Below are 23,930 nucleotides of genomic sequence, written 5' to 3' on the forward strand. Positions count from 1 at the left end.
GCCAACTCTGAACCAGGCCGAAGCTCTTCTATCTGATGATTTAACAAAAGGTGCCAGCATGTCTTTATCACACACCGTCATTATGCTGGGCCCCAGACCCAGCACAAGCAACGCTAAGAAGTGAGGCCTGGCATTCTTGCTCCCAGCAAGGCTGTGGCAGGGCCCAGACAGGCAGTTGCCTCCTGGGCTGGGCATCACATCTTCTGGCCAGGGTTTATTCATTGAGGTCCTACTGTGTGTTGGATGCGAACGTGAAATACCTCATTTAATCAGCACAGTGATCCTGTAAGATTCCATCGCCATTCCTGATTTACAGAAGACAACTGAGGTTCAGAGGTGTTCCATGATGTGCACAGGGTCATGTAGGGTGGATCCCAAGTTGTGCAGCTTTCACTGTACCATGTGGCAGCAGACTCTACTAGATCAGGGTTGTTGGTCCTAAAAGCTGTTCAGTGTGACTGTGCCCTTACACCGTGCACCAAGAAGCCTTCTAGAAGCCGTTTGGCTTCCTCTGACAGACTTTTGTGGTGGTGTTACCAGTGGAGGGTGTCCAGGTTCTTAGCGTCTTGAACAAAAATTGGACAAAATGCACAAACAAAACAAGGAAAGAATGAAGCAACAAAAACAGAGATTTATTTTATTTTATTTTTTGAGACTCAGTCTTGCTCTGTCACCCAGGCCGAACTGCAGTGGCGCTATCTTGGCTCACCGCAAGCTCCGCCTCCTGGGTTCATGCCATTCTCCTGCCTCAGCCTCCTGAGTAGCTGGGACTACAGGCATGCGCCACCTCGCCCAGCTAATTTTTGTATTTTTAGTAGAGACGGGGTTTCACCATATTAGCCAGGGTGGTCTTGATCTCCTGACCTCGTGATCTGCCCGCCTTGGCCTCCCAAGTGCTGGGATTACAGGCGTGAGCCACCGTGCCTAGAGATTTATTGAAAACAAAAGTACACTCCACGGGATGGGAGCAGGCCCAAGCATAGGGGATCAGGAACCTGGTTGCAGAATTTTCTGGGGTTTAAATACCATCTAGAGGTTTCCCATTGGTTACTTGGTGTACACCCTATGTAAATGAAGTAGTGGCCCACAGTCAGTTTGATTGGTTGCAGGAGGGGACCAATCAGAGGCCAAAGTGAAGTTACAAATTTACACCCTATGCAACCATCTGATTGGTTGCAGAAAGCAACAAGAGACTAAAGTGAAGTTACAAAGTGATATTCCTATGCAAATTAAAACTTAGCCTGTGACCAGCCTGATTGGTTGCAGGAGGGGACCAATCAGAGATACTCTCAGTTTTTCATCTGCCAGGCAGAAAAGGTTGGGGGGCGAGGAGGCGGTGGGGGGGGGGGCGGGGGGGGGGGCGGGGGGGGAAGGGGATGCAAAGGGAGTAGCTACTTGGGCTCGGAAAATTGGGGTTTTCCTTTTGATTTAGCTCTAGGAAGTCAGTGTGAATCAGCCTTATGTTCCCTGCCTCCAGACCCTATTCTGCCTCAGTGGGGGCTCTGATGTGCCAACCAGGGTGCCCTGAATAAAGTGGCTAGCCTGACTGTGGCCCTTCTGCGTGGTTGGCTGTTCCTGGGAGTTCTAGCTCCTCACTAGTTGCTCATGAGTCAGCCAGTATGAGAGGTCCCTGGGACTAATCACCTGCCAGGTGTTCCCACACTTAGGGTTCGGGATCTGGGCCTCCTGTACCCAATCCCTGCTGTTTTGGCCTGGCTGATGCCCTTGCGGTCTGATTGGAACATTGAGCCCTGGGAAGGTGGCCTCACTTATCTTGTCTCTGCTCTGTCTTTCCCAGGGCAGCGAGGTCACAGGCCCCACCTTTGCTGATGGCGAGCTCATCCCCAGGGAACCCGGCTTTTTTCCCGAGGACGAGGAGGAGGCTATGACGCTGGCGCCACCTGAGGGCCCCCAGGAGTTGTACACAGACAGCCCCATGGAGAGCACTCAGAGCCTGGAGGGGTCTGTCGGGAGTCCTGCCGAGAAGGACGGGGGACTTGGGGGCCTGTTTCTGCCAGAAGACAAGTGAGTTTAAACCGCCTGAAGCTCAATATTTGCCCTCTCAGCCCAGAAATGTGGTTCTTGGAAAGTGTCTCCAGGAAGTAAATTTGAAACATGCTCAAAATTTGTATCGGAGGCATTAGTGTCATGGGTATTCTGAATAGCACAAGATTCTAAGCAGACTAAATGCTTAACAGTAAGGGATAGTTTTGGAAGTTTAGGCAGCTGTGCAAAGTCAAGTTTTTAAATTTAATTTTACTTTATTTTCAGTCCTAGCTGTGCAGGCAAAGGGAGTTTTAAATGACTAGTTAATAATATGAGATATATGATCTCAATTAGTTTTAAAAAGCAGGTTGTGGCCAGGCATGGTGGCTCACACCTATAACCCCAGGACTTTGGGAGGCCGAGGCAGGAGGATCGCTTGAGCCCAGGAGTTTAAGGTTACAGTGAGCTGTGATCACATCACTGCACTCCAGCCTGGCAACAGATCAAGACCTTGTCTAAAAAAAAAAAAAAAAAAAAAAAAAAGGCAGGTTATACAAAGATGTCCATGAGATCAGCTTTGTTAAAAACACAAACATATGCCAGGCAAGTGGCATGTGCCTGTAGTCCCAGATACTTGGGAGGCTGAGGCAGGAGGATCACTTAAGCCCAGGACTTCTGGGCTCTAGTGCACTATGCCGATCGGATGTCTGCACTAAGTTCAGCATCAGTATGGTGACCTCCCGGGAATGGGTCACCACCAGGTTGCCTAAGGAGGGATGAACTGGCCCAGGTCAGAAACAGAGCAGGTCAAAACTCGAGTGTTGATCAGTGGTAGGATCACACCTGTGAATAGCCACTGCACTCCAGCCTGGGCAACATAGCAAGACCCCATCTCTAAAAAAACCAAAAAAACAACACACAGACATATGTGTTAGGAAATGCCTAGAAAAAAATTAATCTGGAAAATTAAGCAGTTATTTCTGTATGGTGGGATGATTTTTTTTTTTTTTTTTTTTTTTGTTGTTGTTGTTGTTGAGACAGACTCACTCTGTCACCAGGCTGGAGTGCAGTGGCATGATCTCACCTCACTGCAACCTCCGCCTCCCGGGTTCAAGCGATTCTCCTGCCTCAGCCTCCCAAGTAGCTGGGACTACAGGCGCGTGCCACCATGTCCAGCTAATTTTTGTCTTTTTTTTTTTTTTGAGACGGAGTCTCGCTCTGTCGCCCAGGCTGGAGTGCAGTGACGCAATCTCAGCTCACTGCAACCTCCACCTCCCAGGTTCACGCCATTCTCCTGCCTCAGCCTCCCAAGTAGCTGGGACTATAGGTGCCCACCACCACGCCTGGCTAATTTTTTGTATTTTTAGTAGAGATGGGGTTTCACCATGTTGGCCAGGATGGTCTTGATCTCCTGACCTCGTGATCCACCTGCCTCGGCCTCCCAAAGTGCTGGGATTACAGGTGTGAGCCACCGCACCTGGCCAATTGATCATTTTAATTACTTCCCATCTACTCTGCTGTATTTTCTATATGGAGCATGTACTCCCATAATCAGAAATGTTATTTAAAAACAGTATTAAGACCTAAGTGACTTCCCAGTGAAGCAGTTTCACCTTTAACTTTGGTGTTGGCAGAAAGGAGTCTCTTCCATCTCAGCCCTCACCAAGTCTCTCGAGGGATACAGTGCTGTGGGGTGGTGGGAAGCTGCCACCATTGTGGCTGAGGAAGCCGAGGGGGTTGCAAGTGGCAGCCCCTTACCAGAAGGTGATGGTTACAACTGCTGCAGGGATTTGGAGAGGGAAGAGAGGGGTTCCCATGTTGGTTCAACCACATGAAATTGACAACTTTTAATCATTTCCATCTTCAAAAAAGTAATTTCATGTGGTTCAACCTAGTATATCTCAATGCAGGGTTTCTCAAACTCAAGTGATTCTCAGAGTCCTGATGTTCTTGGTGGGGCCCTTTGGGGCTGTGGATGGAGAAGAGGGGCCGTGCTGCTTGTGCTGCTCTCTGGGAGCAGCCTTGTAATCTCAGCACTTGGGGAGGCTGAGGCGGGCAGATCACCTGAGGCCAGGAGTTTGAGACCAGCCTGGCCAACATGGCAAAAACCCCATCTCTACTAAAAATACAAAATTAGCTGTGCATGGTGGCAGGAGGCTACTCCCAGCTACTCAGGAGGCTGTGGCAGGTGAATCACTAGAACCTGGAAGGCAGAGGTTGCACCACTGCACTCCAGCCAGGTGACGAAGCAAGACTCTGTCTCCAAAAAGAAAAAAAAAAAAGACAAACTTAAAAAACAACACAGTATAACAACTATTTACATAGCATTTACATTGCATTAGGTATGATAAGTAATCTAGAGACGATTTCGAGTATACAGGAGGATATGCATAGGTTGTATATGAATACTATGCCATTTCATATCTGGGACTTGAGCGTCCTCAGATTTTGGTGTCCACAGGGAGTCCTGGAACAAATCTCTCTTGGATACCAAGGGATGACCATACTCAGTCTTACAGTATCTAAAATTTTAGATCCATTTATATTCATTTTCTGTATTACTCCGAATGTTTTTTTTTCCTCTCCTTAAAGTGAAAGCAAGTTTATTAAGGAAATAATAAAACAATGGCTACTACAGAAGCAGAGCAGCTACTCCGAATGTTTTTTTGTTTGTTTTTTTGTTTTTGTTTTTTTTGAGAAGGAGTCTCCCTCTGTCGCCCAGGCTGGAGTGCAGTGGCACAATCTCGGCTCACTGCAAGCTCCATCACGCCATTCTCCTCCCTCAGCCTCCTGAGTAGCTGCAACTACAGGTGCTCGCCACCACGCCCGGCTAATTTTTTGTATTTCTAGTAGAGTTGGGGTTTCACCATGTTAGCCAGGATGGTCTCGATCTCCTGACCTCTGATCCGCCCGCCTCGGCCTCCCAAAGTGCTGGGATTACAGACGTGAGCCACCACACCTGCCACTACTCCAAATGTTTTAACAAACCTTTCAACAACTATTTGATATTCCACAATTTAATAATTTACTAACATTATAATTTAATAATTATAATTTGATCTAGCTGTAGCTAGACAATTAGGTTGTAAGCAGTGTTTTGCTTCTGTGGGGTAGCATGGGTAGAATTGGTTTGAACTGTAGAAATGTTTTCTGTGGTGAGATGTTTTCCTTTAGATAGGGGTCCCTGAAATGTACTTACCAGGCCAAGAGCTACAGACTTAATCGGTAGTGCCAATTAAAGGGAAATGCCTGTCAGTTTCCCCACCACGGGCTGTGGCTGGGGACCCATGAGTCCTCCTCTGACTTGGGTGCTCTCGGACTCTCAGGTCCCTGGTCCACACTCCATCCATGACGACCTCAGACCTTTCTACACACTCCACCACCTCGCTCGTCAGCAATGAGGAGCAGTTTGAAGACTATGGGGAGGGTGACGATGTGGACTGTGCCCCCAGCAGCCCTTGCCCCGATGATGAGACCAGGACCAACGTCTACTCGGACCTGGGTTCTTCGGTGTCTTCCAGGTGGCCCCTTGGTCTGGGATGTCATTTGGGGTCAAAAGTTGCAGAAGCAATCTAAGCACATCCTAGGGGGTGGGGGGGTGCGAGTCCTGAGCTGGCCCTTTTCCTTTGTCCTCAGCTACTTGAGTTCTGCTCCTGGGGCTTGGGGTTGCTACCTTTGCACCCTGACTAGGGGTCAGGAGTTCCTCCTGAATTAACTGACCTAGGAGGCTGCACACTGGGGGCCATGGGGCTCTGTGTCGTCTTGTGTCCTAGAACCTCAGTGTTGAAGCGTCCTTCCAAGTGACCCTCTGTGATCCCTTCTCACCCACCTGAGTCACCACTTTCTCTGAAATGAGCTCGCAGTTTGCCTTAGCTGTTAAATGGGTATGCCTCACTGGCTTCTCTTTGAGCGTGTTGGAGAAGGGATGATCTGTTGCTATATTTCCACTCCCTCCCGCTCCCCCGTAACAAGGTTCAAAGGTACTGGGGACTCAAGTAAAGTCAGCTCAGCAGGGTGGCGTAGGGCACCAGACTGGACAGGAGTTAAGGTGGTGATTCCTTTCCCTCATGAATCAGTGCGGGGCAGACGCCTAGGAAAATGCGGCACGTGTACAACAGCGAATTGCTAGATGTTTACTGCTCTCAATGCTGCAAGAAAATCAACCTGCTCAATGATTTGGAAGCCCGACTGAAAAACCTGAAGGCCAACAGGTGAGGCCCAGGCCCAGCTGGGGGGTGAGAGGCCGGGGGGCCAGGGCAGGGCCTGGAGGGAGAAGCTACGGGCATGGCGAGGCGACCCCTGCTGTCTGGGCAGGTGAGAGCTGTCAGAGGAGGGTTGATCCAGGGGCTTTTTCTGCCACAGGAGATCAGGCTGTTTCTTCTCAGGACCAAGCTGACTAGTGAATTCCTTTCAGTGGGAGGGAAGAGCCTTGTCCTGCACTGTGGTGTCTTACAGCTGGGACAGAGTAAGGGAGTGGACTAGAGCCCCTCTGTTCAATGACTGTTTCCTTTCTCTCTCTAGCCCCAACCGAAAGATCTCCAGCACGGCCTTTGGACGGTAAGGCCCGCCTCGAGGGAGGGCAAATTGAGTGCTGTCCCCATGCTGCCCACTGGCCAGGGCTCCCTGCCAGCAGCCCGGACTCAGCTGGTGCCCGCATGTGGCTGAGTGAGCAGAGGGGAACGAGGCCATCCCAGGGCAGTGCAGCCAGGGCAGCGTCACTTCTGAAAAAGAGGGGCCAGCTCCTCTCTGCTCTCTCCCCACCCCTTGTCCCTTCTTCAAATCCTAGGTCACCTTGACTTCAGGCAGGCATGCCAGGGATGCCCTGAGAGAGACAGAGCACCCCACAGCATTCAGTGCCCTTCCTGCCTCTTGGAGCTGGCAGCCATACTCAATAAAGAGACCCCGGGTTTCCTGCAGGCGGGGATCTGGGCATGAGTGTGCGCCATTGGGGCTGGTCACTTTGCTCCGATTAAGTCCTGCGGCAGTTCAGTGTGGCCCCAGGTCCACACTCAGGGCTCTGGGAGCTGGCAGCAAGGGCCCAGGAGCTAGGTGGGTTGGCCTCTTGGCAGAGACCCTGGCTGCTGCCTATCAGGGAGCTGGAAGGGGATGTCACTGGGGGTGGCAGCTGGATTTTGCCTCAGGCACGGGTTAGCTCAGCAGGCCCAGTCCCACCCCAGCTCACTGCTCTGCAAGGCCTGGAGAATTCTCTGCCTTTGCCATCCCCCAGAGTTCCCAGAGATGTAGCAGGAGCCAGCTTGGTGGAGAGGCTCAAGCCTCAGGAAGCCCAGACCCTCTTCCAGGGCCATGGAGTTGGGCTACCTCCTTGGGGGCTTCCCCACTGGAAGAGGAGGGGGCTCACATTCCAGCTCAGGTCACTGGGTAGCTGCAGGCCAGCATGCTGGCGTGAAGAGGGTTCTGAGGCCGCAGGAGAAGCTGTGCGTCATTGGCTGTGTCTGCCAGGGGACCCCGGGGGTCTGTACAGCCCATTTGCCATCCTCTCGGCGGGGTGATCCGCTGAGTTTGGCAACATTCTTCCTCTCAGGCTGAGGGCAGCCTCCTTAAAGGGGCAGACCCCCTGGGGTACTGGATGCTCGCCTAGCCAGTAGTGTGAGTAGGCCTCTGTCTCTGGAAGGCCCCTGCAGCCAGACACCCTCCTCCCACCCCTGCAGGCAGCTCATGCACAGCAGCAACTTCAGCAGCAGCAATGGCAGCACCGAAGACCTGTTCCGGGACAGCATTGACTCTTGCGACAATGACATCACAGAGAAGGTGGGCCTTGGGTGGCTGGAGAAGGGACTGAAAGCATGCCTGCTCCCAGGGGAGATGGGGTGCACTCAGGCTACTGTCTGGGGACTTGGGAGACCCTGTACCTGCCCAGGAATTGGGGGCAGGTGGCCCTGGTCACGTGTTCCCCACCCCCCCACCCCACACATGACCGTTCTCGGATACACAGTGGTTTGGAGGTCCGGCTCATGAACCTCACAGCGTCGAGGTTCTCGGTTCTGTGGCCTCAGAGGTCTTCTCCACCCCACCCCGGCCCCCTGCTGCAGGTAAGCTTCCTGGAAAAGAAGGTGACAGAGCTGGAGAATGACAGCCTGACCAATGGGGACCTGAAGAGCAAGCTGAAGCAAGAGAACACACAGCTGGTGCACAGGTCAAGCAGGCAGCGGCGCTGGGGGCTCGGCTGTGACGCTGGGGAACAAAGGGGGGTCCATCTTGCTAAGACCTCTGGGAGGAGGCAGCCTCACGCTTTTGCAGCTCTGAGGGTCTGTGACGCATCAGCCTCTTGTCACATGGCCCTGCCCACATGTGGTGCCCAGGACAGGACCTTAGGGACAGGGAGACAGGTTGGAGCTTGACCTTGGCTCTAGGCCCAATGGATTCTACCCCCTGAGGTCTGCAGCCACAGGGCTGGTCCAAGATGGGAGTGGGGATCCACTGTCTCTCACTCATACAGTGACAGGAGCCTGACGTCCCTTCCTAGGGACAAGCTCTGCAGGGGACAGGCCAGTGTGAGCTGGGTGGTGGGAAGGGTCCAGCACTGCTGCTGATGGAGGTCCCCTGAGCCTGCCGTTCCTGATGCTGTCTGCAGTGGTGGATTCAGGGTTTAGTTGTCCTCACCAGATGGCATGACCCTTGGGGGACATACCCTGGCCAGGGGTCCGGTCCTCCAACTTGTCACAGGGCCCAAAGATGGGCCCTTTTGTACACCCCAGAAGGTCAGCCTGGTGGAGGGGCTGTTGCCAGTGAGACGTATCCCAGACCGAAATACCAACCAGGCTGTCATTGGGGTGCTCACATCTACGTGCCCCTGGCCCTGTCCCAGGTCTGGGGCAGACTTCAGGCCACCAGCCAGGATGTGCCTATTTTGGGAGTCAAGGTGCCCAGTAAGCTGAATTATTAATCAGAGGGGTGGCCGGGAAGGAACAGCACAAAAAGAAGAGGTGAGGCCTGAGGTGGTTCCGGCCAGGTGTGGCTGCAGGGACTGGTGGGGGCGGTCCCTCCCTGTGCTGCCGTGAGCGCCCCACCTTCTGACTGCCAGGCCTGCCCCTCTGTGGCATGTGTGACCGACACCCCCTCTAGATGTGCGGTGTCCCTGTTCATCTCTCTGAAAGCTACTGGCCCACACGCCCTCAGTGGGCATGCCAGTGACTCAGGGTCTCGGGGCCCAGGGTCCCCCGTGCCACAGCCTGGGTTGGGGTGAAATGGTGCAGGCCCCAAGAGCTTGCCCGTTGCGCTGTCCTCAGGGTGCATGAGCTGGAGGAGATGGTGAAGGATCAGGAGACCACGGCCGAGCAGGCGCTGGAGGAGGAGGCGCGGCGCCACCGCGAGGCCTATGGCAAGCTGGAGAGGGAGAAGGCTACCGAGGTGGAGCTGCTCAATGCCAGGTGGGCCCCTCCACCGAGCCCCCTCCCTCAGAGGGACCCCCTGTCCTGGGGCAGCCCTGTGGGATAGGCGCTATCCCCATTTTATAGATGGGAATGTGAGGCTGAGGGGCAGCCTCTTGAGACTTCCCAGTAGTAACAGTTCCACTTTAATACCACAAGAAACACAGAGGCATGCTCTTCAGGAAGTTCGCTAAGGAATGTTCCCAGGAGCGTGGCTCACATTTGGTAATGCAAACCACACAAATGTCTGTCAAAGAGAAAAGGGCCTGGGCTGGGTCTCACATCCAGGCCTGGAGCGCCCCCTGCTGTCAGGTTCTCCCCTGACCCCTGGTGGACTGAGCCAGAGCCCCAGGGCCAAGGTAAATGGAAAACCCGGCTCCTGTGCCTTGCGTGTACCTGTGGCTTCGTCATTGGAACGTGAGGCAGGTGGGACAAGGAGCAGCCCCGGGCCAGGGATCTGAGTTGGTCTCCCATTAGCTCCATGGCCTTGGACGTACTGGGTCACCTCCCTGTGTGCCCCACAGAGCGGCTGTGTGGGTGGGTGAGCCGATTTAAGTCCAGACCCTGCCCACGGGTGAGGGCTATGATGATGCCTCTGTGATGAAGCCCCTTTGCGGCCCTTGACCGAGGCCGAGGAGGCCGCCTGGGCTTCTGGCGGAGAGGACAGCTACCCTGGCACTCCTCAGGCCCCCTGAGGCCCCAGTCTCCATGCTGAGGCTTCCCAGAGTTGCCGAGCCCCACCTGGCGGCTGGTGGGCTGCTGAGCAAATGACTGGGAGTTGGGCTCTCAGGCAGGTACCTCCCTGCCCCCGTGTCCCTGCCCCTGTGCAGTTTGGTGAGGAGACTTCCCAACTCCCCAGTGTCTGAGACCTGCTTTGCTAAGTTACCCACCAGGGGTTCATTTTACATTTTGACTCTATTCTAGAAGCTGCTGTTTTGCATCTGTTTCTGGAGGCTGGTGCCTAGTTAAGGGTGACTGCTCTCGCTCAGCCCGCCTCGGCAGCTGGCCCAAGAGAGGTGGCTGGGACACGGGAGGTGGTAAAAGACAGTGTGAACCTGGGCCACAGGACAAAGTGCAGAAAGCCAGCCCTTGGGAACTGTTTCCTAACATGTGCCCGTCACACAGCTCCGGGGGCGCCATTCGTGTAAAATATCCAAGTGGTGTTCCCAGAGTCCTGCCGTATGCTTGGTTCCCTACCACTTCCACCCGCTTGGGGCCACCTGCTGGTGGTGGGGCTGAATTCCTCTCTGGAGCCCAGAGGGCAGTGGAGGCCCAGAAGCCATCCTTCCAGGAAAGAGGACGTGATGGGTCGAGAACGGGATGCTCTGCAGGAGTCACTGCCAGAAGTGACCCTGTTCAGTTCTGCTGCCACCGACGGCCCAACTCACCTGCACCTATTCTCAGACCATTTAAAACCGACCTGAGGCCGGGCACAGTGGCTCACGCCTATAATCCCAGCACTTTTGGAGGCCGAGGCAGGTCGATCCGAGGTCAGGAGATGGAGACCATCCTGGCCAACATGGTGAAACCCCATCTCTACTAAAAATACAAAAATTAGCCAGGCGTGGTGGTGCGCACCTGTAGTCCCAGCTGCTCGGGAGGCTGAGGCAGGAGAATCGCTTGAACCCGGGAGGCAGAGGTTGCAGTGAGCTGAGGTCACGCCACTGAGACTCCGTCTCAAAACAGACAAACAAACAAAAAACTGACCTGAACACCCAGGCTCTGTCTTCTTGTGGAATTCCTTTAGGATTCCCTTTGTGGAATTCCTGTGTGAACGCTAACACAGAGGATTATTACTGTCAGAGCCCGTGCCTGTGGTCATCAGAGGCAGGTGCAGTGAGCGCTCAGAGAAGAGCCCTGGATGAGATGCTGTTGGCGGAGAATGAAAAGCCAATATGATCATTGCCTTCAAATTGCAGAGTCTAACAGGAGGGCCCACTCACAGAAGCCACAAGAAGACTGTTTCTCCATCTAGCAGAAAGACATCTCCGTGTTGTCTGAGGATCTGAAGGATGCATACAAGAAGAATCTGCGTTCCTACTCTCTAATGAATGTTTCCACTTATTGGAAAAATAAAGGCCACGTGTGGTGGCTCACTCTTGTAATCCCAACACTTTGGGAGGCCAAGGTGGGCGGATCACATGAGGCCAGGAGTTTTTGAGACCAGCCTGGCCAACATGGCAAAACCCGTCTCTACTAAAAATACACAAATTAGCTAGGCGTGGTGGTGCATGCCTCTAATCCCAGCTATTCAGGAGGCTGAGGCATGAGAATTGCTGAAGGAGGCAGAGGTTGCAGAGCTGAGATTGTGCCACCTCACTCCAGCCTGGGCAACAGAGCAGGACTCTGTCTCAAAAAAAAAAGAAAGAAAATAAGAATGATAATTTAGTGTCCTTACTATTTTGCTTTGGCTGATAGGAAGCTCACGGCTAAATTGTCTTTGACATAATAATCATATTCTTTCTCTCAGTTGGTTTCTGGTATCTTTCCTCTTGGAGGAAGCAGAGAATCACTGCAGACTGGCAGGCGCTTATCAGATAGTCTCCATTCCAGGTTTCTGAGATTTGTCTTTCTCCTTTCGCCAGGGTGCAGCAGTTGGAGGAAGAAAATACAGAGCTTAGAACAACAGTGACTCGGCTCAAGTCTCAAACAGAGAAACTGGATGAGGTGAGCAGCAGATCCAGGCTTGGAGGGGCAGGGCTGGCCATCGGGAGCCTTTAGTTTATTGCTTCTGAAATTCTAAACAAATGCCCCACCCCCTAAGAAATGCAAAAAAAGTGAATAACAACTTGTGTTTCTGTATTTCTGATTTTCCAAGTTTTCTACAGCGAATGTATTTATTACTTTATACAATGGAGAAAAATTAGTTTTAGAAAGAGGTTAGCTTCTATTTGGGCTAACACCTTCAATTCAGGTTGCATCTAGCATCGTTGAAGGACTTCAGAGGCCTGAGGTTTTTAGTTGTACTTCTAGAATCATCGGGGCTCTGGCCGTTTCTATAAGCCAAGACTCAGGGCTCCGTCTAAGAGAGCTGGTTTCACTGTGCATCTGCCTTGTGAAGATGGCTGAACAGACCCCAGGGACACCCCTGGACATAGTGAGCCCCTCTCTGGGAACTCTCCTCCCCTGATCGGGTCTCCCTGCTCCAGGAGCGGCAGCGCATGTCTGACCGTCTGGAGGACACCAGCCTGCGGCTCAAAGATGAGATGGACCTGTACAAGCGCATGATGGACAAGCTGCGACAGAACCGCCTTGAGTTCCAGAAGGAGCGGGAGGCGACGCAGGAGGTAGGTCCCAGGCCAGCAGGCACCAGGGCTCCTTCCAGCATCCCTGCTCCTGCCAACCTGCTTCTCTCCCTCGCAGCTCATCGAGGACTTGCGGAAGGAGCTGGAGCACCTGCAGATGTACAAGCTGGACTGCGAGCGGCCAGGCAGGGGCCGCAGTGCCTCCTCTGGCCTAGGCGAGTTCAATGCCAGGGCCCGCGAGGTGGAGCTCGAGCACGAGGTCAAGCGGCTCAAGCAAGTGGGTCTAGCAGTCTCTGTGTCCGGTGGGGCAGGGTGGCCGGGCCCACCACGTGGGTTTCCTGTGCAGGATCTGTGGCAGGGGAGCCCAGAGCTGTAGCAGCACTGCCTGGCTGCTTCGCAGCAACCTGTTTGTCAGGGCTGACTGCCCCATTTCACAGCTCAGGAAAATCGATCCGAAGATCTCTCCCTTACGTCCATATAAAGAAATAGACCCTGCCTTGGTGCTCAGGGTGGAGGATGAGACCATATCCAGCTGCAGTATAGTGCCTGGAGGCATTGGGTTCTCCCAGAAGTAGACCCTGACCCAAGGTTCCTTTTTTTTTTTTTTCCCAAGAGACAGGGTCTTGCTCTGATACCCAGGCTGGAGTGCTTTGGCACTCCATAGCTCACTGCAGCCTTGAATTCCTGGGCTCAGGTGATCCTTCTGCCTCAGTCTCCCTAGTAACTAGGACTACAGGCACACACCATCATGCCCAGCTAATGTTGTTTTTGTTTTCTGAGGCAGGGTCTCACTGTGTTGCCCAGGGTGGAGGGCAGTGGTGTGATCACAGTCACTATGGCCTCAAATTCCTGGGCTCAAGCAATTTTCCTACCTCAGCCTCTCGAGCAGTTAGGACTACAGGAGAGCACCACCACACCTGGCTAATTTACTTATTTATGTATTTATTTCTAGAGATGGGGTCTCCCTATATTGCCCAGGCTTGAACTCCTGGGCTCAAGGGATCCTCCCACCCTTAGTCTTTGAAAGTGTTGGGATTACAGGAATGAGCCACTGTGCCTAGCCAGAAGATTACATTTCAAGGAGCGCTGCCTTAGCTAGAGACCGTTGGGTGGGGGAGTGGATCAGGAGGAGGCAGTGGCCAGGTGGTGCTGGGTGAAGTGTCAGCTCTGCCTGACCCTGCAGGTGGAAGAGCCTGCAGCATAAATTATCCTTCTGAGTTTGTTCCACTGGGGACAAAGGTGCTGGTGGCTGTGCTCTCACAGAAGTCCTAAAACCCCAACCCTTCTCCTAGTCTAGGGGTGGGGTGCCCAGGGTCCCAGGTGTGACCATTAGGGCTCTTTAGGCAAAAGCTGGAGTGTGAGACCAGTGCATGGGATCTGGGTGAGTCCGCCTGGGTCAACTCCAACCAAGCAGGATTCGGAACGTGGCTGCCGGGGGAGCCAAGGAAATGAGCTGGCCAGCCTGCCCAGAGAGCCCAGAGCATCACTTCCTTCAGCAAGGGCCAGCATCACTTCCTTCACTGGGCTGCTGGGTGGGTGATGTCCCTATGCAGGGCCTAGGGAGGAAGGGATGGCCAGGAGCCTTGGCTGCGCTGAGCAGGGCTATAACTCCTCCACAAACCCTGTGCACTCCCAGGATGCCAGTCCCCTGGACCAGGACCCAGCCCTCCTTCCCCTCAGCGCTTGGCAAAGGCTGCAACATCTATGGCCCCTTGAACCAGCCGTGACACACACCTGTGGGAGTGGCGCTGGCGGCAGGTCGGGGACGGTGGATGTGGAGAAGTGGGTTCCAGTGAGCTGTGGATGCCTCTTGGGGTTGATGTCGCCTTCGTCTTTCTCTCTGTAGGAGAATTATAAGCTGCGGGATCAGAACGACGACTTGAATGGGCAGATTTTGAGCCTCAGCCTCTACGAAGCAAAAAACCTCTTTGCTGCCCAGACTAAAGCCCAGTCTCTGGCTGCGGAGATAGACACCGCCTCGCGCGATGAGGTAACCACACCACCGGCTCTTGCTTTGGGGCCTGGCCGCCCTCTGTGATTCCTTCTCCCGGCCCCCACCTGCCCAGAGTGAGAAAACCAGACCAGGGCCTGACAGAGAGTCCCATCTACAGCTACCCCACATGACAGGGCAAAGCTGTGAGAAGGGGAGGGGGCTGCTGGAGAAGTTAAGTCAGCTCTGAGTTCCGCCTGTGCTGGTAGGAGTGCGGGTTTGGTTCAGAGTGGAGTGTGAGTCTTAGGTCGGCCAGAAAAAGTGCCAACATAGCCAGCTGAGTGGATCAAGCTGTGACTCTGGGTTAGGCTATCACTCCCCCTCTTCCCAGTCCAGAGGGGAAGGACATTAGCATTTCCCCAGCACCTGCTTCTGCGGTGTGTTTTCACTTAATCTCCTGATGACTCTGAGGCTTTAGGAACAGCTCCATATTCCAAGCTGGGAAGGTGGAACCCAGGACCACCCAGCTAGGGAGGGAGAGGGACCCAGCTCTCTCCAAAGCCAAAGCCTACCCTTCCTGCCACACCAGAGTATGCTTATGAAAGATCAGGCCTCCAAAATGCCCCGGCTGCATTGTAACATGAATTGTAAGACACTCTGTCACTGAGCCTCACCCTCTGCCTGGGACACGGGGCGAAGAGCTGACCTCTGTCCTCAAGGAGCTCCCAGGTGAGCTGGGCCCCAACCCCTGGGCAGAGGCAGCATGTCAGCAATGTCCGAAAGAACACTGCCCTGGAGAAGAGCAGTGTGGGGCTGGGGGTGGGGAGAGGTGTTCCAGGCAGAAGACAGCTCCCCTTTGGAGTCTTAGGGGCCCTGGGACTTTGTCAGTCTTGATTTTAAATGACTTTGGCTAGTGTTCTCTACTTTTGCAAAAAATTACCCACACCTGGGCCCCCTCTACAAACTGATCACATTGGAATCTCTGGGGGTGGGGCCTGGGAACCTGCATAGGTAATACTAGGGGCTGAGCCACTTCAACTCTCGTCCTGGCATCCAAATGCTGAGGCTCTCCTGGGGCCCACCTTGCCCAGGATCTCCTGATGCCCTCTATTGTCAGGCACTGGCCTGCGACAAGCCTGGGAGTCTGGACTCTGCCTGCACCGTATCCCAGGCCCAGCCACTGACCCATCTTTCCCATTTCCTTCAGCTAATGGAAGCCCTGAAGGAGCAGGAGGAGATCAACTTCCGGCTGAGGCAGTACATGGACAAGATTATCCTCGCCATCCTGGACCACAATCCCTCCATCCTCGAGATCAAACACTAAGGCACAGGGCTGGCTGCAGAGCAGCCTTAGGACCCTGGGACCGAGGGCAGACCCTGCCCAAGGATGCAGGCCTAAGCCGGGCCTCACACTCACACTGTAAATGTCTCTCTGGCCACCATGCGTTACGTGTACCCGTGTATATGTGGGGAGGCTGTGCACACGAGCGAGGGGTGAGTGGCCGTGGCTGTGGGCAGCATCCACACGGTTAGCCGTGCATGCACTTTGTGGCCCCTTTGCAAGGGGCAGAGGGTACTGGAAGTGGGAGGAGGCAAGGTCTGCTATCAGGAGTTACTGTAAAAACAAGAACTGGAAGCTCGTGTTTCCGGTACTGGGTAAAATGATTCTACCTCTGGGGATAAGGATTCACATTCGCTCTAGTATGATGGGCTCTTTCACCCCACTCCTAGTCCCCTTGGGAGTGGGAGCAAAATTGTGATCTTTCCTAGGAGTTTGAATGCCCCATATTTGTGTCCTCGCCAGCTCTTTGGCCACCTTTCAAGCCCCAGTGTTCAAGCTCAGAGAGGATGAAGGGGCATCTGGAGGGTCCACGAGATGGGGCCCTCACCAAATGCCTTGGCCACCGGCCAGCAGCCCTCTGTGATGTGTGTGCAGAGTGAACAGAGGACTCAGGTTTCATAGCAGCTAGTGCGGGGCATCCTCATCCTGTACCTATAGAGTTCGTGCACTCCCCCATCCATGCTACCTACCTCCCCGTTTCTGTTTCGGTTTTAAGACAATGAAGCAGCATTCACTGCTTCATTGTAACATGAAGGGATAAAAATGAAGGAGAAGGGGGGTTTGGGATGGGTGTCTAAGGCAGGAGTTGACATCGGGCAACCAAAGAAATGAGTTTTGGGGAGGAACACAACTCCCATCCCAGTCAGTTTCCTTCCCATGGCTGCATCTTAAGATGGATGCACGGAGAGACCGTCTGCCTGGCTCCCTGTCTTCATTCTCCACGCAGCCTGGTGATGGCAGGCCTGGGTTTGGATTTCAGAATCCTAGCTCCGGGCTCCACTCGTGTGGCAGCAAGACTGCTTCGTTCCAGCGTTTAGAAACACCTGTATTTGGTTCTCAGCCAGGGGAGCACTCACTGCACTGGTGGGAGGCGGTTGGGAAAGTTGCAGGAAAACCTTAGTCTTCCATCCTTCTGACCCATGGTGGAAATTCACACCATGGATTTTTAATGGATCTTTTGTTCTAGGCAGCTGGGAATAGACATGGTACTTACCTTAGAGTTTTCCAATTTATCTCAATTTTATATGGCTTGTGATTCATTTTCTTAATCCAAATATATATAAACCTGTGTGGTCTTATTTTTCCCCCTGCAGTTTCTTGTTTTCTTCAGCACATCTTATAGTATGAGGAGGAAGGTTTGGGCATGTTGGGAAGGGCGGTGGAGGGGGAGTTGCAGAAAGAGAGGGCAGTGAGGGTGAGGAGAGGGGATCTGGGGACTTGGGTGTGACACCTGCTTGACAAAGGCAGGGCTGTGGCCAGGACCAACCTTCAATTCCATTCCAATCAGCCTTTGCATTTGTTGGATCTCGTGGCTTCTTTTTAATCTTTTGTTGGGGATTAGTTTCATGCTGCACATAATGGGGTTGCACTGGTCTGACCCAGGACTTTGGAGCCACCCACACTGGGAAGACTAGGCTAGGCAGTCGGTCTTCTAGGAGTTTCTCAGCCCCTTAGGACGCGGGTCTCCTTGGGCTCCCCCAAGGGTTCTGCGAAGAGGCAGTGGAAGAAGGCATGAGGAGAGGGTCTCTTGAGAATTTACCAATAGGAAGGAGTGGCCACGGCTGAAAGGAACAAGACAGATCCTGACATAGCTTTGGCCTGGGTGTTAGGTCAGAAGGAGTACTGGTGCATGGGGGCCTTACCCCAGGGTTGAGTATTTTATATGTAAAATGTTATCTGCCCTTTGGCTGCATTGGAATTTCAGAGAAGGCTGCAGAGGCCTGGGTTACACAGCCTGAGTCACAACGTGGGAAGGAATCTCTGCCACGGGAAAGGTGGGCGGAAGCAGCTGGCAGCCTGGGGCGTGCTTCAGGCTCCTCCCTCTAAGGGGCGCCGTGGGAACAGGCTCCGGAGGCAGCCGGCGTCTGAAAGGCCCCCGGGACCTGGTGCAGCGCCAGAGGGGCCTCTGGAGCAGGCCTGGCTTTTAAATGGGGGGCTGAATTCCAGCTCACACACACCTCAAGTCCAACCTTACTTTCTTCAGCCAGAATACATTTCTTGTAAAACCTGGCTTGTTGCTTGGCTTTTAAAGATGGTGTATGTTTGTAAAAATATTCTTCTGGGCTCAAAAGCTAGCTTGAGGGGGCAGATGCCCCAGGGGTCCCAGCTCCACAGCCCCTGGCAGATCCCAGACCCCTTGGTGGCAGGTCCCAGAGCCTAGGTGGTAGGAGCTTGATCTTTGTTTCTGCCCTTTACCCCTCAGTAGTGGGGCTGCAAGGTAGTAGACAGGATGCCCAGTTAAGTTTGAATTTCAGATAGACAAATAATTTTAGAATAAATATGTTCTATCTAATACTTGGGACAGATGTTATTTTTAGAGGTAGGATCTTGCTCTGTTGCCCAGGCTGGAGTGTAGTGGTATGATCATAGCTCACCATAACCTTGAACTCCCAGGCTCAAGCGATCCTCCCGCCTTAACTGCCTGAGTAGCTGGGACTACAGGCATGCACCACCACGCCCAGCTAATTTTTCTTATTTTTTGTAGAGACAGGGTCTCACTGTGTTGCCTCACTCGAGCTGCTGACCTCAAGTGATCCTCCCACCTCAGCCTGCCAAAGCACTGGGATTACAGGCATGAGCCACCATGCCTGGCCAGGACATATTTGAAATGGGGAGATTTAAAAAATTCTGATGATTAGACTGAATCCTCAGACGTTCTGGTTTGATTGTTGTGGGTGTAGCCCAGGCATGGGATTTTTTAAAGAGCTGCTCAGGTAATTCCAATTTAATTGCGTGTCCTACTTGGGTTTTTTGTTTGTTTGTTTTTATTGTTTTTGCTAAACCTGGCAACCCTACCGAGTAGGGGTTAGCAGTAACTTATCTGAAATTTAGAGGTGTTTTGGGGTTGGGGCGAGGGTTTCTGTAGTAGACTCAGATTTTACATGGCCCTGAGCTGCCCTTGCGTTCAGTTGGAAGCCACGCAAAATGAACTGAACCAGGAGTGAGCTTTGTGTACATTATCTATTAGAAAATGAAGTACCTTCTGGTTCAGCTAGTTCCTGTGCAGTGAGAGGCTTTAAGAAAGTTCTAGTAAAAATGTTTTTTTCTTTTAACTTTGAATTGGCCAGAGTTAATTCTAGGTTATTTTATTTTAAATTGGTAGAATTCTTTGCGAACTGTCACAGAGAAATTCCTTTTCATGACTTTATTTCTGACCTATTAAAACATGAACAGGCCAGGCATGGTGGCTCACGCCTGTAATCCTAGCACTTGGGAGGCAGTGGCAGGCGGATCACTTGAGCTCAGGAGTCCTAAACCAGCCTGGGCAACATAGTGATACCTTGTCTCTACCAAAAGTTAAAAAAAAAAAAAAAAGCTCAAGAACCTGCACGAGGGCCTAAAACAGTGGGCTCAGCTTTGGCTGTGCATTGGAATCACCTGGGGAGATTTGTAAGCTTCTGCTGTTTGGGCTGAACCCCCAGAGGTTCGGATTGAATTGGTGTGGGGTGTGGTCCAGGCATCGAGATGTGTAAAGACCTCCCCAGGTGATGATATGCAGTCCGAGGTTGAGACTGCCCTGTCCTGCAAGGTCGTTGGCCAGAGGTAGAGGAAACTGGTCAAAGTGGCTGTTGGGCTTGTCAAGCCCGTGGCTGAATGACAGTGAGCTCTCTTGCTGGGAGGGTTCCTTTTCCTGTTGTTGAATGGTCCTGGCCTGCAGGATGGGAGGCCAGATGCCTTCAGGAGCTGGTGGATCCAGCTGTTCTCACCAGCCTGGAGGTTAGCAGACCAGAGTGGGTGGGCAGGACCTTGGCCTGGTGCCCCTGGAATCAGTGGGTGGCATGTGTTGGGATATACTGGCTACAGGCTCATCTCAAAGAGCAGGTAGAACAGAGTCGGCAGGGAACTGACAGGTGGGGCTGTCCCCCTGAAAGCAGCCGCAGAAACAGCTGCCACCTATTTGCATAGCTGAGCAGGAGGACATACTGTCTTTGTGGGTTTTGCTTCTGGTCTGTTTCCTGACTGGGTTGATAAAGGGAGTCCCAGCTCGTTCCCTGTTAGCCAAACCAGCATCCCACTCACACACCGGACACTCCAGGTGCTAGTCCACTGGTGCTGGTGTTCAGGGGAGTTGAGGGGGGTGGCGGGGAGAGAAGCGCGGGTTCTTGGTTCCAATGAGGGACTTAGCCAGCAGAAGCCTCCAGGGGCCGGCAGGGCCAGGTGAAACTGGGAGAAATGAAGCCCTCTGGGTCCTGTGTGTGTGGTGGGGTTTAATGCATTAGCAAATTTAAACTTAAAAACTAACTCTAGGCCGGGCACGGTGGCTCACACCTGTAATCCCAGCACTTTGGGAGGCCAAGGCAGGTGGATTGCCTGAGCTCAGGAGTTCGAGACCAGCCTGGACAACATGGTGAAACTCTTGTCTTTATTTTTTTAAAAAACAAAAACTAACTTTCGATGTGATCATACCAGGAAAGTTTTGCGTGGTCACCATGCCAAGAAAATGACTTTGGTTGCCCAGCAGATCCACAGTGACTCTTTCTCAAGGGCTACTGTGGATTCTAGATTGAGGAAAGGGGCCACTTAGGACTCAGTGCTGGTATCCTCCACAGTCCTTTCTCCCAGACTCTGGCCCTCCCTTTGGGACCCAGGAAATCCCCTCTAGGGTGACGCTGCTGGCTAGGAAGACTGAGGTCTGCTGTGCCAAGGGGCCTCAAGTTAGAAGGGCCATGCCGTCAGTGGATGACTTTGAGCGCTGATCCTAGGGACCTGCCAGGTCCTCACTTCCTGCCCTGGGTGCACACATGAATGGGGCAGCCAGCAGGAAGCAGGAGAGGCTGGAACCAGGAGCCTGCCCTACCTGCATGGCAGGACAACTCTGAGACCCTTCTGCCATATTCTCTGCTACCTACCAGAGAAAATAGGCTGCCTTCTAGAAAGATTTGTTTCTAAAAGTGTAGACCCTGGGGAAGTATAATGCCACCACACTCACCAGGCGAGGTTTCCCATATGACCTCCCTGCCCCGACCTCGTAGGTTGCTCCTTTCCCCATCTGTAAGGTAGAGATGTCTGCCCCAGAGCCACCAGCTGGGGATGGCATCCAGGCCATGTCTCCTGCAGGATCCAAGTGCTGTTGTCCCCAGGGTGACCCTGCCTCCTGCTGGGGCCCATCCGCTTTGCTGTGCTGTACAGGCTGTTTTCATCTGCATGGTTTGGGGTCTTTGTCCTTGTGCCTTTTCTTCCCCATCGCCACTGTACAGGATTTTCCACATTGCCCACTGCCTCCTTTTCAACATCGTCTCATCTCCCTGGCCTTTCCCGAGCCCTGTAAATGTGTACTTTTTCAACGTGCCTCCCCCAGGTGAGGCCAGCTCTCCCGGGCACATTCATCCACAAGGATCAGGCCCCACTTACCCTTGGCTCGCTCAGCCTATAGACTTGGTAACTTTGTATAGAATCTTTCATGATTGTCTTAAGCATGGGGGGCTAGGACCCACTTAGTCCCTCCTCCAGCCTGCAGCTAGTTTAGGAGCCTTGCATTCCAGAAAAGGGCAACTTTGTGTAAAGCAGCTTCTCCCACAAAGCTTTCCCTGCATTGTTAGCGATGTCGGGCAAACCATCACTCTTTAACCTGGGGCATTGGCCCCAGCAGGGATATCATGGGACTGCAGCCGCTCCGTGCACCGTCTCTGCCCCCAGAGGAAGCCCTGTCCATGGTTCCTGGTGCACGGCCACAGGCCTGCCTTGAGGCCACCACATCTGGTGTCTAGAACAGCTGCGGGCCCCACTTGGGCAGAAGGAAGAGGCGCTAGCTGCTGCCCCTGCCTGCTGTGAACACCTGCCCAGCCCTTCCTTGTCTGCTGAGGTGCTCAGACCAGAGTGCCATTAAATACCAACTGATGTCACAGAGCGGACGGTGCATTGCCAAGGACTCACAGCTGTGGGCTCCCTTCCAGCTCCTCCCACTTTCTTAGCTGGGTCTTCTGAGGCCTACGTGGAATGAACTACACATGTGGCCTCATGCCCAAGGGTTTGTTAGATGGCTTCTGACTCTGTGGGATTCAACTTGACTTTTTTGCCCCAGGAGGCTCTGTCTGGAAACAGGCTTAGCTTTAGTGCTGGGGTGGGACCAGCCCTGTGGGCCCCAGGGAGGGGACAGTGGGGGTGAGGCCCTGAGGCTGTCCAGGGTCCGAGCTCTTTGCCTCCAACCTGCTTCTGCCCCAAAAGGAACAGGCTGTTGGTGGCAGGATCCTCCCGGGGAGCTGTACTGTACAGACCAAGGTGTAAATAAACAGTTTGCTCTTCTCGCCTGACTGAACCATGAGTTTCTGTGGTTGGGGGAGGGTGGGCAGAAGAGGCCTCGTTCCAGGGCTCACAGGGACAGATGGTCTCCCTTAAAAAGAGCAACCCCCTGCCCCCCACGAAGTTTGTGGTTCCCAGGGTGGCTGGTGCTGTCCCCCAGGGGCAGGGTGGAGTGGGGCGGTGTCACTCTTCAGTCCCTAGGGGAGAAGACGTGGATCCCAGAAGCCTCTTTAACGCCACCATTCCAGCCACAGGGCTATGATGTTTGCAAACTTTGTCCTTTGTGTAGCTATGTTGTTTCCCACTGAGGTCTTCCTAGGGGTCCAGTGGGGTCCCAGTGCCATGCTCCCTCCATGTCCGCCGCTGTGGCTCCCCAGGGTGACGGCCCAATGCCTCCACTCAGGACTGGCTTCAGACCTGCCAGTGCTTGTCTCTGCCACACCATCAAGTACCAAGGTGGTCCCCAGTTGAGTCACCCAGACCCCTGGATTTCTGCCTTCTGTCTGCTCCTTCCTCTATTATAGGATTCCAGGCATGGAAGTGGCTTCACAGGTGGCCCCAGCCCTCCACCTCCCAGTGCAGGCCCTGGTGCCATGAGTCCTCCAGGGAGGGCAGACAGTTCCTCATTCACTGGACTTGGCCTCCTGGCTCAGGAGACGTCACCTCCAAATCCTGGGAGTGCTGTGTCCTCTTGGATCTTTATTTTTAAAAGACGGAGTCTTGCTCTACTGCCCAGGCTGGAGTGCAGTCGCACAATCTCGGCTCACTGCAACCTCCCCCTCCTGGGTTCAAGCAATTCTCCTGTCTCAGCCTCCCAAGTAGCTGGGATTACAGGCACCCAACACCACACCTGGCTATTTTTTGTATTTTTAGTAGAGACGGGGTTTCACCATGTTGGCCAGGCTGGTCTTGAACTCTTGAGCTCAAGTGATCCACCCACCTTGGACTCCCAAAGTGCTGGGATTATAGGCGTGAGCCACCGCACCTGGCCAGTTCCCTCCTTCCTCCTAATATTCCTTCTTTCCTTCCCAACTTAGGCTGCCAGATTTGGCAAGTAAGAATACAGGATGCCCAGTAAAACTTGAGTTTCAGATAAGTAGTCCAACGAGCCTCATCTTTACTTGATTACAAATAGGGTCTTTACATTGCAAAGACCCTGTTTCCAAAGTAAGCTTGCATAGGTATCAGGGCTTAGGACTTCAACATATCTTTTGGGAGGACACAATTCAACTCATAACACCTATTGAAGGAGGTCCTTGGAATTGCCTCAGTTTACCATCCTGGAGAGAGGTGGGAGTGAGCACTGCCGTGTGTACAGGCTGTACCCTCTCCTCTGCACAGGTGTGTTCCCCATTCACCCATTTTGCAGAACATTTCCTTACAGTCCTATTAAAAATGATGTCATCCCTGTGCCCCCTTGAGGCCACAGCACCTGCCAAAGGTGTTTCATTGTTGGATTCCATCGACTCACCAGGCCCTCAGTTAGAGGGCCCTTTAGGGTCATCGGCTGGGCCCAGGCCAAAGCAGATGAATGGGTGGAAAATATCTGAGCACAGAAATCACTCAACCCGCCAGCATCA

At 53.3% G+C, this 23,930-nt stretch overlaps 1 protein-coding gene across 11 annotated transcripts in view; it reads left to right on the forward strand.

Moving 5' to 3' along the window:
* The window catches only part of RAB11FIP4 (RAB11 family interacting protein 4), a 145,951-nt gene extending 123,596 nt beyond the window's left edge, over positions 1-22,355 (forward strand). For 3 of the 11 annotated variants that reach the window (XM_019028082.4, XM_004041978.5, XM_031011145.3), the window contains 12 exons: positions 1,799-2,025; positions 5,313-5,507; positions 6,063-6,197; positions 6,508-6,543; positions 7,656-7,755; positions 8,037-8,140; positions 9,234-9,374; positions 11,960-12,041; positions 12,524-12,661; positions 12,738-12,896; positions 14,466-14,609; positions 15,757-22,355. In XM_019028082.4, coding sequence (XP_018883627.4) covers positions 1,799-2,025; positions 5,313-5,507; positions 6,063-6,197; positions 6,508-6,543; positions 7,656-7,755; positions 8,037-8,140; positions 9,234-9,374; positions 11,960-12,041; positions 12,524-12,661; positions 12,738-12,896; positions 14,466-14,609; positions 15,757-15,873 — 1,578 coding nt within the window. In that variant the 3' untranslated portion in view covers positions 15,874-22,355. Of the gene's footprint in view, positions 1-1,798; positions 2,026-5,312; positions 5,508-6,062; positions 6,198-6,507; positions 6,544-7,655; positions 7,756-8,036; positions 8,141-9,233; positions 9,375-11,959; positions 12,042-12,523; positions 12,662-12,737; positions 12,897-14,465; positions 14,610-15,138; positions 15,345-15,756 lie in introns of those variants that run through there. The other 8 variants (XM_019028083.4, XM_055388549.2, XM_055388551.2 and 5 more) reach the window with 5 other exon arrangements.
* Positions 22,356-23,930: the final 1,575 nt, after the last annotated feature.

This window comes from Gorilla gorilla, chromosome 4, assembly GCF_029281585.2.
Source record: "Gorilla gorilla gorilla isolate KB3781 chromosome 4, NHGRI_mGorGor1-v2.1_pri, whole genome shotgun sequence".
In the NCBI taxonomy this organism is placed as follows: domain Eukaryota; kingdom Metazoa; phylum Chordata; class Mammalia; order Primates; family Hominidae; genus Gorilla; species Gorilla gorilla.